General features: G+C 46.5%; 1 protein-coding gene across 1 annotated transcript in view; it reads left to right on the forward strand.

Annotated features, from left to right (window-relative positions):
• The first annotated feature begins 303 nt into the window (after positions 1 to 303).
• Positions 304 to 17,131, forward strand: part of LOC117155767 (uncharacterized) — a 55,051-nt gene continuing 38,223 nt past the window's right edge. The window contains exon 1 of the mRNA XM_033332098.2: positions 304 to 1,491. Coding sequence (XP_033187989.1) covers positions 1,125 to 1,491 — 367 coding nt within the window. The 5' untranslated portion in view covers positions 304 to 1,124. The remainder of the gene's footprint in view (positions 1,492 to 17,131) is intronic.

Below are 17,131 nucleotides of genomic sequence, written 5' to 3' on the forward strand. Positions count from 1 at the left end.
CCATTCAAGAAACGTAAATCCACTGCTCCTAAAAAAGGAATTACACGGATTAGCGGCGAGTTTTAATTCACACGGTAGTTTTCTCGCGTTGCTAAACAAATAAAAGAAATAGCAAATAATAATTGCAATATCGAGCGCAGCACTTAAGTAGATTCCGCGTGGGGACTCGCGGAAAAATGAGTTCCATGTTTTCGCGGTACCCCGCACGTCCGATCCAAAGAGAAGATGCCCCGAAGCGAAGCGAGACTCGACGGCGCCTGCGTGACCATGTGACGCCATTGGCGAACCGGGCAGCTCGTCCGCTAGACATTCAGTCTCGCCTCAGCATCGAGCGAGGTTGTATGTGTTCACGGTGCGCAATTGCTTGGCAAGCTATCACGGAAGTAGTCGAAGCTCGAGTTAATCCGACGGTAGTCGCGCTAACGTATTCGAAGGTACAAAAACACGAAACAAACCGGATCGCGTGACGTCGAAAGTCGAGCAAATATCGCGAGGCTGAGTGAACGCTAAACTTTTCCTCGTCCCGTACGCCTGGAACGGATCGGTCGAAATCGATCGAAACATTGTCAAATAACGAAAGGTGTAGAACAAGCCAGGAACAGGGAAAAAAGAAAAAGTAAAGGAGGAAGAAAGAACGAAAGAGATATTCGCGAAGCTCGTTCGTTCCGCCTGTAGTTATCGTTTGAACGGACGATTAACACGCGATACGCGCGCGTCCCTCTTCGTCTGTTCTTTTTTTTTTTTTAAAAATCAGACTACGAACCATAACTAAACCCTCGCGTCCCTCGCACCGTTCCAATTAACGTTCCAGTGATAAACACGTGTATCCGAGAGTGCAAGGGACAAAGAGAAAGGGCAACCAGACAGGCAAATTTGTTCATTCTCGTTGCGGACGATGCTACTGCTGTTCGGCGAGTGACAAATTCTAACTAAGGAGGCATACAAACGTATATATACACGTACAATACATCGTACACACGTTTATTCCGTAGTGTTTGTCGGTACGTTCGGCTCCGTGAGCACATCGCGGAGAGTACATGCAACGATCGGGTGCGTTATCGCGTGTGTCGAATCGTCGTTACCCTTACTATGCACACTGAGAGGTACCCGATTACTATGAGAGAATGAGTTGCTCGGTGAAGATTTCGTGTGGTAAGAACTGGAGCGGGTCGCAGCGGAGGATCAATTCCCTCGCGGAGGAAACGACGTGCCCTACGGCTGGAAGCACAAGCTGCGCCGGCTTAGCGGGCCAACCGAACGCCGTAGCGTCGACGTCAACGTCGACCACGGCCACCACGTCCACCACAACCACAACCAACACCGTCAGCCCGAGCACGCTGACCAGCGGTAACCAGAGGCTTGCGCCGCCGCGTCCTGTCAAGTCGATCGCCTCTAGAAAAGGGGAGGATACCACGAAACTGCTCAAGTACATCGACGATAACGTCATCGGCAAGAACGGCACGTTCTTCGGACCATTCGGCCGCAGGAAAGGTCAGTGATCAATATAGTCTTTGCCCCTACCGCCTCCTCCAGCCCTGCTGCCCCCCTGCCCCCCACCAAAACCCTCGAAGCTTCTTCCCTCTTTCTCTTTGTGTCTCTCTGTCGCACTTTCCGTGACTTTCTTGTTCTCTCGGTTTCTCTCTTTCTCCCTCTTCCCATAGCCGACACTACGCAACGGATGGATCCGCGACACAAAGAAGCGCGCGTCTAGCAGGGTCCACGAGCTCTCGTTAAGGTCGTCAACATCGTTCGATTAACGCGACACACTACGAGCTGTGTGTGTCCTATCAATAAAATCGAAGGTTCTCGTAGCTTCGACGAGTCCGAGTCTGACTACATACGAGGAGTGTCTACTGGACCGCTTCACCTCCGTTTCTTCCTATTTATTTTGCCCACCTTGGTTCTAGATCGTTCCACCTAAACGCGCGTGCATTTCATAGAATCAGACCGACGAAGCCTCGATGTTTCTCGAGCAGGTGTTTCTGCTCGATGTCTGTTTCGCTATGTGTCGGACTGACAGAGGGGATACCTTACAAGTGCACTTGGCATATACCTTTCGTAACACGATACTTCGGCGAGCCGCGCGTGGAAACCTCTGCGTTGCGAGTATGTATCTCCAATTAGGAACATAAAAGCGCGTCGCGCGCTGTTCGCCGCAACTGCGATCGATATCGCGAGGATGATCGTTTCTCCGCGTATCCCCGATTGTTGTTGTTGACGCGATCGCGTGCGTGATACGCGAGATTCTGTGCGAGGTACAACCTCGCGAAGATCGGTCTTACCCGAGGGTGTTCCGTTCCTCCGTTGCAGGTAGAAGCGGCGAGTAGCGAACGTATATACGTATGAACGAACCGGGCTCGATCGCGTACGACGCTTGCATAATTAATTCCCTTCGGTATTTCGCTTTCGAGTAGCGGTAAGAGAGGAGAGGATATCGAGAGGCGCGGATAATGTAAGCGTTCGTTCGTCAACGTAAACACCCGGCGTTCTGCTACGGCAACTCGCATGTTGATTCTGTTAAATATTCAAAGGCACGACAATGTTTGCGTGTCGTATTATTTCGGTGTCGTTGGCCTACGGTCAATCCGGTCGAAGGACATCCATTCTTCTGTACTCCGCCGAAATTGTCTGTCGAGGTTCGTTCCTTGGTAACACGGCCCGAGCTGGATCCGATATGCGGGAACGTTAAGACGGGATAAGGGATTCGAGAGGCGTCGATCTACCGAGGGCGGAAGCCAGGCTCTCTGCCTCTTTCTTCCGGGTGACTTCGTACCAATCATGGCGACCATGTTGCCCGTCGCCGTTTTGATCGAGTTAACTATATGTATAGTTTCACCCCAAAGCGTAACTCGGGTGTGTCTATCGCTAGAGAAAGAGAGAAAGGGAGATGATAGAGAGAGAGAGAGAGAGAGAGAGAGAGAGAGAAAGAGGGTACGTCGATGCCGACGATGTTCCGGGATCTCGTGTACACACGCTTTCTGACCGCCGCCCACGGAGGGCCACGTGCGATGTAAATAAATTGCCACCGCCGCCCATTTTAAACGATTCGCCATTAGAGTGTGCCTCGTATTCCGGCTAAACGCTCGCCGATCTAATTTTCCTCGCGAAGTATCCACAAGCTATGTCTCTTTAATCATCGTTTCTTAGGTGTCTGGCGACGGATTTATGTAAACAGTAGATAAAGGACGGTGTCGCAATTGCGCAGGAAATTACTAACACGTTCGAGATCGTTCTTTTAGCCACGGGATTCACGCGGCGAGGCTACTTAAACGTTCTTTCCTTTTTTCTCGTTGAATAATGGATTCGCTGGGATGCAGAGAACCCGAGTTGTTGAGTGATTACAACGTTTGATCCGCTTTTTATGCGAACGAGTAAAGTGAACAGTACTGTATTATACGTTCCTTTTTTTTTTTATCGGATATCGTTCACAAACCGATTCTCTTTTTTAAACGTCGATGTTTGTTGTACATTCCAAGATCATAACTACGCGCTTACATTTGTTATTAGCGGTATTCCCGCGAATAATAACGGCAAATATAAAATCAGAATTTTTAGACATTTTTTTAGCTCCATGTGTTTTTAATCTGAAAACGTCCGATCGTAGGAAAGGAAATTTAAAAATACTTCGAGGAAAAAATACGTTTATAGTTAAAATTCGTCATTCCTATTTGAGACGTTTGGAGATGAAATTAGGAACACGTGAGATTACAGAAAATCGACAGCTTCTCCCTCTCTTTGACAGGAAAGCTATTCGTGGTTACGCTCAGACATATTCCATCTATTAATAGATCTCGTAATCTGGCAAACAATTATCGTCATTGCTCGCAGACGTAACGTTCTCTGGTAGAGCGAAGAGCGATCGCGAATATCGTCCAAATTAATGTGCCATCGGGTTAATCCCGTTCGAGGCAGTGGCATTATTAGCGTTAATAGCCCGGAGCGTGGACGAGACGCGTGATTCATGAGGAGGTCGAAAAAACACGTCGGACCAACGGTCGAAAAACAAGTTTCTCGAGTCGACAGATGGGCCAGATGTGTGTCGGTCGCCCAATCTGCCGATGTACCGATTTGTCATGAGAACGCCGATACGCAAGGTCGTCCGTTTTATCCGGTCTGATGTATACATATCATATCGCCTGAGAGTCGTGCAAGTTTTATAACACGACCGTATAAACCATTGGCGTGTCTCACGTAACGAAAATATGTATATACATATACAATCTGGACGCAATATAGACGGAAGGAAACAATGTAACGTAGCATCGTTCGACGAGGATGCCACGAATGTCATAATGGCGAACATTTGAAGTGACTCACCTCGAACGAGCGAGAAACGATAGCCGCGAATGCAAGAAGGTGATAAGAGTCAGCGGGTTTACTATGCGAGTAGCGTTATCGAAGTGGGCACAGTCAAGGACTCGACGACGAGTACCTCGAAAGAAAATGAAAACGAAAGTCCCCCTCTGCCTGTAGCCGCAACCGACATCATCGATGTCGTCATCAGGCGGATATAGCCACGTGGATAGTTTCGTCAAGTGCAAGGTCAACCGGTAAGATGTATCACGATCTTTTTCTTTATCGATATCTTCGCTGCTACGTTATTGACACTGGGAATAATATTTCTTTATCGCACGCGAGAAGTTTTCATAAGTTGGCGGAGAATTCAGAGATGGATATAAGAGAATCAATCTGTGTCCCAATTTGCAATGATCGTTTATTTGCGTGGGCCAAACGAATTTCTGTTTATGTTTTCTGGCAACGCGAGCTACGTATCGGCGGGAATATTCGCGATAAGATAATCGCCGGAGCAAATTCCGACGTTGCTCGTGTATTCGCGTATCCACGCCAAATACTCTCATCGTTATTCTATCCTGTTGCGTTTTATTACTTTGCAAGCACGGGATATATAGGAGGGAGACTGAAGCCCGATCGATTGTTTGCCATGTGGAAGCGTCTGTAAAAGCGTGACCCAGTTCGTTATGCGTACCGACACCTTGTTGACCTAATTTCAGCCCTTCCGTCGTATAATAGCGGAGTAACGCCCACGAGCGCCCCTTGTCGAGCTCTCTGCAACTTTCCACGGAATCTTAGTTGACAAACGTTGCTCCTGCTTCGTTTTATCCGATGGAAATCAGCCTCGAACGATATTACGAACGACCAATCGCGTGCGTCGCTTCATTTCCAATGCAGTTTCGCATGAACGTAATAAAAGCGGCGACATAACGACGGCCATTGTACTAGAAAACAACGACCGGTATTCATCGTAATTTCGCTCGGGCGGGTTTGCCTTCTCCCTGCTTCCTCTTTTTTACCGTCTCTCTATTTTTCTATTTTTTTTTTTTCGCGTTCTATGCAAACCGCCATGAACAAAACTACTTGACATTCCACGTAGACCATTCGTAGTAGCTTCCATCGAATAACAATCCCGCTGAGTAATTACGTGACGATAATATGACCAGCCATTTGATGGAAAGATTTGCCTGATTCTATACTCGTGCATTTTTATCACCATGTTATTTGTAACACGGTGAAAGCACGCGATTTAAATGTGAGAGAATAATCTGATTGTGTGCTTGAGATAGAACATCGTCGATATCGGATAGTCGAAGTAGATGCGTCCTCTTTCGTCTGACTGTGCCATTAATCGGACGGGCTCATTCTATTGCGGGCAACGCTGCGTCCTCCTGGGCGTTACACGCCGATGACTGTCTAGTATCCGCCGAGTTAATCGCGCAGAGCTGAAAGTCCAACACGTCAGTGTTGTTGAAAAGTCGCGAGAACATGTGGTGGTATCTCGTTCACGTGCCGCAACGATGCTACTCGTGTGTACGCGTGGCGTGCACGTCCAGAATTCGAGTCCGATTCGACCTAAGAAACGGAGCAATCGCGCGATCCCAGATATCACGATGCTCTGACGGTTTTTTTTCTTCTTCTATGAAAACGCCAAACACTATATCTTATTGTATTTTTTTTATCGCTTCTTACTTTTGTTTTCATTCGTTGTTTTCTACCCGTCTCTCTCTCTCTCTCTCTCTCTATCTTTTGATTTCTTTTTTTCATGTTTATCATCTTTTTTTCCTCTCTCATTTTCTCCAACCGAAAGTCAATTTACGACGCACGGCCTCGATCCGAGAATTCGAATTTTAGATAAAGAATCGACGGCGTAGAATATTAATGAGACACTCCGGCGTCGAATTTCGCCAAGCCGCGTAGGAAGTGTATTATACGTTGTACATTGTTCTACGACACAAAAAAAAAAGAAGATAGAAAGAGAGAGAGAAAGATTCGTGTTACATCAGAGATTGCACGGTTCGCGAAATCATCTCTCCTCAAGAGGAAGCCGAGCTGGTGCTATCATTGTACACACATTCTACGCACGTTGTTTTCTCACGGTCTCAAGAGTAGCACCTTGACGGACGTTGTATCTTTGCTTGGACTAGTGTTACGAGCAGCAGCCTCACGCCAACGTCGCTGAATGAAATTCTAGTCTTTTCTCACCTCGTTACGAGAACCAACGATCGATGAATGCGCTGGAAATATAGCTGGTCGCCTAGATATCGCATAGATGGGATAAAGTAGGAGCGACAGTGGAAAGTAGTGGATATTGCGGTCGTTTCGATGATTCTCGTATCGTATATGTATTTCCTTTGCAATATAGTTGAATAAGACACGCGAGATAACAATTATGTTTGTTTATGCCGAGTACCCCGGGAATACGATCTCAGGTTCCATTACAGCGGATGTCCGATATTAGATATCTGGCGCTACTGAAAATAGATATGATGTCATGCAGCAGTAAAAGGATGCGGCATGGAATCCAGCGCGCGCATGGCGAGAATTCTTTTGGAGTCCTTTCAAACAGGTAGACCTGTTCCCGGAAACGGACCCTAGCGAACCTTTCGTAAAAACGTGCCATCAGCCAAAGGAGTATCACCGACGTATCACGACAAAAATGTTTATATCTCGCGTGCTATGCGTTGTCGCGATCTCTAAAATCGGTTGGCTGCGACGTGACTCGTGAAGGAGCGGGCGAAATCGCTTTACCACACCCATTTGCCAACGGGCCGCAATAATTCCACACCGCGGGAAAGTAATGCGGTGTGGCATGGCGCGGCGCGGTATGGCGTGGCGTGGCGTGGCGTGGTGCGGGACGGTGCGGTGCACCGCGCATGGCACGACACATTGTCACCGTCGTTTATGCATAATGTCCTTTCGCGGCGGAGGAAAAGAATGCGCGCAAGCATCGGCCGACGCGAGCGCGTAATCTCGCTGCATAAGGACGAGGAATTACGCCCGGTGACCCGTCGAGAAAGAGAGATCTACTTTCACAAAAAGGTAAACCGCGAGAGGCACGGTTGCTTGAATTTACGCGTTTCGACGTGTCTTCGAGTTTCACCGCTTTTCGCCAATGCACGCTGGAAGATATATCCGCTTTGCTATGACGGTTACCCGGCTATAGCTGGTAATGGTAGAGACCGAGCTAGTTGATTGGAGGAATGAGAGCCAGCGTTTCCCCGAGGGTCGGAACGGCACCGATAGTCACGGTCCGTGGCGACGCGCCGCGATATTCGACATTTTTCGGTGGCTGCGGTTTAATCGAGGTTGACGCGCAACGCGAGCAGATATCAGACCCGCGACGTATGTATCGAGGTCAGTGTGCGAGGCGCATGCTGCAGTCGCGATTCACAGAGGCGCAAAACGGTTTTATCGTGCACGAAGATGGGAAACGGGAACGGAAAACGATCGCAATCTATGCGCGTATGTAGGTGATGGATGCGGCGCGTGTCGTGGAGCGTCTCGTCTGGCTGCGTCGCGGCTGCCCCCGAGTCTGCTAACGGGATAGCATGAAATCCGGCAGGCCAGGCCTCGTCCTCCGACGTCCCGATTTCCTCATAAGGACGCGTATACGGCGCGACATGATTTTTAGCGACTCCTCTCGTCGCTCCAGACCAACCAGCGGATCGCTCGTGGAAACGAGTCGCCATCGAAGAATAACAATCATCGTAACACGTTTATTCGCGGACGTGACTCAGAATTCGACGTTCGTGAGTACGACCAAACCAAACGTGAAGTAATAGCTTTTCGATAGAGTTTAATGTTTGGTTTAAGTTCACGATGCAGCATCGGCTTCCGCGCATTTATTTAACTTCGTAGTGGCGGATGATTTTAACCGAGAAACCATTCAATTAACGACTGTTCGTGTTTGTAAATAACGTGACATGTACCAGTATCGCTATCGTTGACTTATCAAGGTATATATGAACGTCATTTTGTTCAGATGTTTGTTAGTTAAACGGCTAGGTCATCGCGAGAAAGCATTCCAGCGATCGTCGTAGAGAGAAAAAGAGAGAGAGAGAGAGAGAGGTTAGCGTCGGAATTATAGAAGTGAACTCAACGGGTGAAAACGTTTACGGATCGAAGATATGCATTAGAAAAAGGTATGCGAATGTATGCGAAAGATCCGGTTTTAAAGGCATTTCATGTTTGCAGATATACGTAACTGTTTTTAATGTTACCAATGGGCATTATGGGCATTATATAATATTGATGTCATATTTGTCGTTGTTGATCGTTCTTATCATAATCATTTAAATGTTTGTCTATGATGTCATTCGCGATATTATTGTATCGAGGTTCTATTGACTGTATTAACTGTGTAAACAACGTGCAAAATTTACTTAACAGAAGAAGGAAAAAATCAACATGAATACGAACGTGCGGTCACGAGTGTATCTGCAAAATGATGTACATAGTTTTTGCTCGAAGGTACATAGCTATACATTTGCTTTTCATAACCTGTATTGAATCAATCTGCGCAGCTTCGGACCATAATTTACCAAAGTGTTACGTATCAGAGAATGGCACGAAGAGATGCGGCTGGTTATTGGTACGTCTCATAGGAATTATACGGGCGTTGATCCTCCTGACCCACGATTATTCTATTATTGATAATGCTGCGGAAACATTTTCGAAAGATTCAACTAAACATTATTTTACTCGACACGGTTAATCGACGTTCTTTACTTTTAATTAAATTTTTCGTTGAACTCGCGCGACCAAAAGTGAAACTTTCTCGGCAGATTAATTCTATCCGATAAAAGCGCGAACCCTTGGTCATCCTCTAATTTTAGAACGCACCGTAAAGCCTTATAGGAGCGGTGAAAAAAGAAAGAACCAACAGCAATCTAGATCCTCGGCTAAGATGGATCGAGCGATACGTCATATGTTTCTAAGAGACCGTCCTTTCCAGTTCGAGAACTTAAATGTTTCTGTACACGTAAGGTTTTATATGTCGAGGACGCTTATTTGGGCGCAAAAAAGTCCACGTGCGAAGAACCCGCGCAAATCGTAACAGACACGTTCCCTTCACTCTTCTCACTCTTCGACCGACCAGCTACAATAACGACTTTACACCGTCGAACGGTAGCGACTCGTTAAATAATTTCATCGACAAGCTTCGAAATATTTGACCTTTGCCAACCCATCCGTCCGCGGTTCGCTTATCGAGCGCTCTTGTATACGCGCGCACGAACTGAGGAAGCGGAGAGGGGGAAAAAAATGAGAGAAGCCGGCATTACGGAACGGGTGGTAAGGAACGGGGCTCGCGTGAAATGTGGCTTCTTAAAGGCCGCGCGGCGCGAAAGAAACACCGGTTGAAATGCAGTACGCAAAAACGAGCGTGCGTACGTGCATTCGTGGAAAAGGAACGGAGAAATACGCGGCGCGCATTGCACCGCAGTAACGTAATGCAATATTGTCACGCGCGGGGTAAAATTGCACCCGAAACGTGGCGTATTCCAAAAACAGTTTCGCGATCAGAATGCGATGAAGCTTTTGGCGCATCCTTTGAAAAATGTTGCGCTGTGTCGACACGTGTTGATAAATAAACGAGCGCGTGGGTGTAACAAGCTTGCAGGGAAATTGAAAATATTGGAAGCGTTACATAAAGCTGAATAAATAGGGAACGAAATGAAATAAAGATACGTAGAGCGTTGCGTTAGAAAAAAGAAAAATTCGATAGGTTTGAAATCGTGGATGCTGTTGCATGTACGAAAGACGCGCGCATGCGCGGCGCGGGTGTAATTGTAAATCGGTCGAGCCGCGGCCAACGAGCTCAGCCGGGAATCCACGAACATTGCCGAACGTTCACCCGCGCGGCAACCGTGCGTAGATCCGATAGATTGTTACGCTTTGCTCGGTCTGCTCTGCTTCTCGTGCGTTACGTAACGCTTGTACGCACTACGTAAGCGGTGCAGCCGGAAGAGAAGCGTCGCTGGGTATCTAAATTCCGCGGCCGCTAAGGGGAAGCGAGTACTATCGCGACGCGACACCTGATAGCTATCTGTTCGTCGTAGTCCTCGCATGTGTGGTCGAAAAGAAAGTTCTGCTGGTTATTTTCTCTTCCTTTTGTTGGCTTCCAACTCGAAATCGTAGCTAACGGAAAGATGGAGCGAGAGCGATCTCTTTCTCTCTTTGCCAATTATATCGATGATTCATTGCTGTTCGTTTATGTAAACTCGTTTCTGCCTGGTTAGGTTGGTCCAACGATCGAACGTTGCTCCGATATGTTTTGAAGTCAGCTTTCTCTGTTATTAGATTTTGACCTAGTTTCAATTAAAATCTTCTCACTACTTTTAATCAGATCTTCTATATAGAGAACATACATCAGTTTTCATATAATTTATCGTATCTATATAAATAGATTAGAGAACATAAATTAATATTTATTTAATTTCTATACGTACTATTGAAGGAACGAATATCGCGTTTGTAGGATGGTTCTAGAAACTATGACGAATATGGTTCCTCCTTGGATTGATAGAAGACAAGAACGGATTAGATTTACCGTCGGCTGTTCTCCGGTAACATGATTATTTCTCACGTGTGACGGCGCGAGTCATCATAAAGTAATAAACCCGTCGTTCGTTAGAGACGCTATATTATAAGAAGGTAATCCTCGTTAAGCTGTTTACTTCATTTTTTTTCCTTTATTAGCACGTTTTATCTTCGCTTAAAAACTAGCTACAATATCTCGAATATAAACGAACGATACATTCATAAATTACTATGCCTTCGGCGGCCATTACGTCTTATGTTAATGACTAAGTTCGCAATGTTAAATCGATTGAAAGCAATTGAGCTCCGTCACAGTGGTATTTGCATGAAAGCATACGAAAAAGCGTCTCGGTTCCAAACCGATACGTATGTGAACGAACAGACTACCGGTGAGGTCGCACAATGGCATGCACCGGATGCACGTTGAAGTTTCTCGGTTTCGATGAGAACGCGAGGTTGCACATCGGTCGTCTGTGAATGCTCGTCCATTCGTTACCCAGCGCGGCGCTCTGTTGCATTGTTCCTTTTTTGTCATACGAAAAGGAAAAAAAGAAGAGAGTATGAGAAAATAAAGAGAGAAGGAAAGTAATCCATCTATCGTGAGTGAAAAAATCGAGCTCGGTATTGCTCGTCGTTGTTTTTATCTTTGTTGTCTTGGCTGTAACGAAGAATGGCAACGGCACATTCTCGATTCACTCTGAGGAACAGAGATAATAAAAATACATCTCGAACAAGAGGAACATACTCGACCGTGTCCGGTTCGATTCTCGGACGAATAGAGACGCTAATCGATGTAGTGTGAGGTCACGAAGGTACCGATAGAAAGAAGAAAATTGCCGTGCCACGATGGATGACACGTTTTTCTTCATGATCGTTTCTCAGATTTTGTCGCTGACGTCACCGTGTATCCAAAATGGCCGAACGTCAGAGATGCCAACGATCGCGTCGAAACGTGCATTATCGCGGGCGTGGTACGTAAATAGCTACGGTTTCTGCCGAGAAAAATCTACTCAACGAGACCCGTTCCGTAAAAGTACCTCTTGAAATAAAACGCGTATCCACGACGTCGTACGATCATTCGAACCATCTTTTGTTTCCTCCTTCCCTCCGGTCTCTTTCTTTCGTCTTACGTCCCTGTTTCTCTCTTCACTTACACCCTGCACGATGGTTCTTTCCCTTTACCTCTTCCCCGTATCCTCACCTCATTCTCGTTCGTTCCTCTCCCTCTCCAAACCGTTGTCGACCCAGAGAACTTGCGCGTTTGTGTATACGTCCACGCGCTGTCCTCTCTTCCCAACGGTAATTCGCTTTTATGAGAACCGGAGGTTGCTCGGGCGTACCGAGGCGACGACGAGTCTCAAGGTCGTGCTATCGATCCGCCACCCTTCGCGGTTCCCTTGCCACTCTCTGTCCGATTTACTTTGCTCCAGCTCTCTATCTGCTCCCGGAGAGTGTCACGAGTTCTTTTTCTCCCTTTCTCGTGCTCGTGCAGCCCTCTTGCCCGTTAACGTCTGACGTCACCGGTATCGATGCCACCGAACAGCATGGAACGGGACGAAACTGGTTCCATTGTAGGCGACATTTACGGGTTATGATCGTTCGTTGACTTCCCGCCTGGTAGCAGGTAACGCCTGTTTGATACATAGTTCTCGGGGAAGGTCGTTCGCCGGTAATCAGATCGGTTTGTCTCGTGTTACGCCCTCGATAAGAAGCAGCGATTCGCTTTTTGCGCGCACGCGCACCCGAGCTTCGGATATTCGTGTTTCGTTCTATACGATCCCTTTGGTTTTTTGTTTTGGGTCGAGTCGAGCAACGGTCGAAAACTTTACGTGCTGGACTAGCGGCACGCGTAAAGTATGTTCTTTTTGCGTTAGATCAAGGTCCATTATTAATGGACACGTAGAAAGAAGGATGACGGTGCTCGACAAAAGTCGGAGCTGTTTGGAAAATACTCACGGAACAGCTAGCGAGTGGCGCAACTCGATGCATGCTTTTACCAATTGAATGCATAATGCAATGAAAATAATCAAGATGAATGCGACTATTGCTGTTTGTACACCGTCGGCACATGTACATCGACGTGTGCTCTACAACGATCGACGCGTTCACCGCACGCGATTGCCGCAAAAACATTACTCCGCATGGCGACCGATCGAACAGTTATCTGTGTCAATTATATCTTTCGATTCGCGTGGTTTTGTTGACTCTGAGGAGTCTATCGGCTTTCCGAGATACACGCGTTGTCGTTGCTTCTTGGAAAATTCACCGGCTCGGCCATGTACTAGATCTCGTCTACGAAAACCTGGCAACAAAATCTCGATAGACTTTAACAGCCGACGAAGTCGTTCCACGAATTGCTTCTCGGTTAATCGGGACGTTCGCGAATTATATGGTACTCGAGCAATGCGATCGTATCTATATGTCTCTTTGTATTGCGATACGACAAAAAAGAAAAAGAAAAAGAATAAAAAGAAGAAAGAAAACGATCAGCATGAGCGTACGGAACGTTGTTCGAGCCAAACGTTTCGTTTCTAAATTATTACGTTTCATGCAAGATCTAGAAGAGTTGGATCGACACGGGTCTAGGTGAAAGTGCTCGAATCAACGTGCCGCATGAGCAACCATGGCCCCTCGCCTATTCGCAATATCGATCGATCGGCTTTCCTGTTCCCTATCTGGCGCACAACTTTTAAACTCGACCGGATAAAAATTCGCGAAAGACATCACGAATTTCCTAGTTCGCCTCGATAAACGATGCTTGTACCGTTACTCGACAAAAAAGGCTTTGACAAGCTGGTCGTTTCGAGATACCCGCGGCCACGCTGATCTCATCTGCCGCTCGTTTCTTTCAGTCACTTTCCCTTCTCTATACAAATATTACGAAAGTCCGCGCGCTGCCAAACGGTGATACCTCCGGAAGAGAGGAGAAGGTGTATTTACGCGCGAAACAACGAGAGTGTGTTGTGCGAGAAGTTGTAATATGGGTGTGTATGTTGGAAATGTACGTGCGATTTCGCACGATTCACGGTGGAGAAAGAGAGAAAGGAAAAGGAGAGGAAAACCTGAGAGTTTCTATGGAAATATGTGCAAATAACTTATCGACACAAGCTTGCGCGCTCGAGCACCTGTGTAGGCTCGTGAGTGCCAGTTAATTTTATTTCTTAAATTGCCGCAGTTGATCTCTCGTTTGCATGCTTAAGTCGGATATCCATATCCACGCCGTCGCTTTCCACGCTTCTCTTAACGCTATCGATTTGTATACAAATGCACTGACACAGATCAGATTTCCCTGGAAAACCTCTGGGAAACCTACGAAACGCTTTCATGCTATTTCTTGTGTAAAACATAAGTTTCGAAACTCATACTTAGATATGTATATTACGAATGGTTATGATTCGATAGCTACAGGATAAAAGTAAATAAAACCAAATGTCGTAAAATCGATACGAAAATTGATTCTAGAAACGTTTTAAAACCAATTTTCGGTCAAAAATAACTTAGAAGACATTTGAAAATCGATAATAAGCCGTAATCGAATTAGCAAACAGTTACTCGGTATGACTATTTTAAGAAGCAAAATCAATATTGCATCTATCTTCGATCTTCCAAAATACTTCGCTAAAGAAATAAATAAACAGTCGTACTTGCTATAAATTTAAACTTGATCTTAGAAAAGCCAGTCGATATTTTTATTCTATACATGACCACGTCCGTGTAACTTGTTCTGCATGCTTGACGATGCATTGCGTGAAATGAGAGTGCGAGCGAAAATGGTGAACGCTGTGATCCGTCAACGACAACAGCAGACAGTCATCACATTAGAATTCGTCATAATGCGCTTTAATTTTGCTTTTCTTTCTGTGTGGCGAGTGCCAAGCTACATCTGCGCGGGCATCGATCATTAATCATATATTTTCAAGAGGTAGCACGGTCTGGCAAATTGCACCCGGGGAAATAAAAGGATCGATACTGCGTTTTGTCCGGGGATCTGTTTCTTGCTTGGTTACCTGCTCATCAGGTTGCGATAATAACGTTAACAACGTTGGAAGAAGAAGGCGAACACGATGACACGTGTACTATGCTATAAGTCAAGATATTTCTACGAAAGCCGAGTTAATGATACTTCAACAGTGCTACATTATACGCCCAGATATCGATAAATCGATTATTTTTACACACTTTCAAAGCGGATAAACAAAGAAGGGTCAGTCGGTTATAATCTAAACTAGACCCTGTCACTAATACACGTTTCAGAAAGCGATACAATTTTCGAGGAAAGATATCGGTTTCCGTGCCTTATTCTTATAGTTGATGGCCGCTTATTCCGAAGGAAAGGTGAAGGTAACGGTTGTTTTTCAAAAAAACCTTCGGACGCCCCACAATCGCACGGTCTTTACATTAACATCTAAAAGCGTCCGCGAAGTGAATCGATCGATGGGTTTGACAAAAAAATCTCGTCGAACGATTGGCTGTTTTCTGTGTGAGCAATCGAGTCCGAAAGGCGGGACCTAGAAGCGGCAAGGATTGTGGTAAACATTTGCCTAGTCATCGTTTGAACGGATGAGTTGGAACAGAAGAAGCGAAGATGGAAGAGGATCGCGCGCGATGTCCCGATTACGCTTTCTATTTTCACCGAGCATTTTCGCGAACGGTGTCTCGTTCGTCGTTAATCACCGCTAGTCGTGCGTCACATAGTAAATATTTCTGGACGCGGCGGTAACGCGCGCGGATGGCCTGAGAAGATCGCAATGGAGCGTGAGGACGCGTTCGTCCAGGTACGGCCGTTTTCGAAGAAACGAGGCGAGCGCGTGGCGATTGGTCGCGAGACGCGCGGTGGCTAACGGTAACGCACACTCGCGCGAACACGCGGTGCGACCGGTTCGATAAACGCACCGAAAATATTCGCGCGTTACGTGCGTCCGTGACCCAAAACTGTCCGTCAATTCCGATCTTGGAGATCGGGACTGACTAACGAGCCGGAGGCGTTCAGTGACGCGAACTCTCCGGATACAGAGTGTCGATTAAATTAGACGAGAAGCCAATTAGAATTTGCTACCACTTAAACCACTCGACGAGCCGGCAATCCCATCGCAAGCGTCGATACGCGAAGCATTCATGGCCGATCCGAGTCCTACTCAACAGTTAGTTAGCTCTCGTTCTCGGGTCAAATCGTTCGGTTTTTTTCTTCGTGATAATTGGCAACGCCTTCGTGTCCACGAACGAGGATACTCATAACTTTGCGTCTTCGACGAATCTGCAATTCAACGTTGCAGTGCGAAGCAGGTCAGCTGCGTGAACGGATACGACTATTAGAATCACAAAGTAGTTGTTAGACGTCGTGTTTGGCGCCCTTTTACGAAGGGCGCCTTGGTCGCTGCGCTTTTCATTACTTCATTTCCTTCCAATTGGAACTCGTTAAAAGGATCGGTCGTCGGTACTGGGACGCTAAGCGCGCGCGTCTTCTCCCTTGACGTCAACCATGCCGGCGAGATACCCAGCAGGGAATGGCGGATGAAACGCGGCGCAAGCGTAGTGATATTCCCTTTGAAAATTTATCCGTTTGACAAATTGCGACCGATTGTATATGCTTTGGCTCGGAAGATTACACCGTAAGAAATGAAAGGTCACGAAGAAAACACGGTTTCTAGAACGAAAAACGTTTCCTAATGCCAACGTGGACGGACCTTGAATTATACACTGACTCCTTTATTTATGCGCTCCCACGAACGGAGCCTAAAAGTAGGCCGATGCACCTATAAGTTCGTTAGGATGAACCGGCTGGGTTTTAACTTATGCACACAAACTGATCGAAGGCGACCCGCGAAAGCAAACGAACATCGACGTTCTTGTGAAAACACCTACGAGCGTTATACACCACGACGATTTTAATTCTCGTTGTGACGTCCTAGTTTCCATTTTCGTGACTGTTTCGCAACCACCTCTGTATCTTACTTTTTTTTCTTTTTTTCTCTTTTTTTTGTCATTCTTCAATATCTTTAAAAGGAAAAGAGAAAAGAAGGGAAGGACGATACCTTTGATCCGATCCGTTAGATGTCACCAGGATAACCGATCTTTCGTAGCAGTTCAATCGATTCTCCGATTCTTCCATCGTTCTTTAAGCAACGACGCGTCGCACTACGCATTCCGATGTTCCCGAAGAAATTGTGAACGGCCGTTGGCGTGATTTCGCAGTCGTCGTGTGTTCCATTGCAACTTGGAAATCTTGCCGCGGCGAGCAACAGTCGAACGAGCGGCGCGCGTAACATAATCCGCGTGACCGATTTTGCAATCAGGA

The sequence above is a fragment of the Bombus vancouverensis genome, chromosome 6, assembly GCF_051014615.1.
Source record: "Bombus vancouverensis nearcticus chromosome 6, iyBomVanc1_principal, whole genome shotgun sequence".
Taxonomy (NCBI): domain Eukaryota; kingdom Metazoa; phylum Arthropoda; class Insecta; order Hymenoptera; family Apidae; genus Bombus; species Bombus vancouverensis.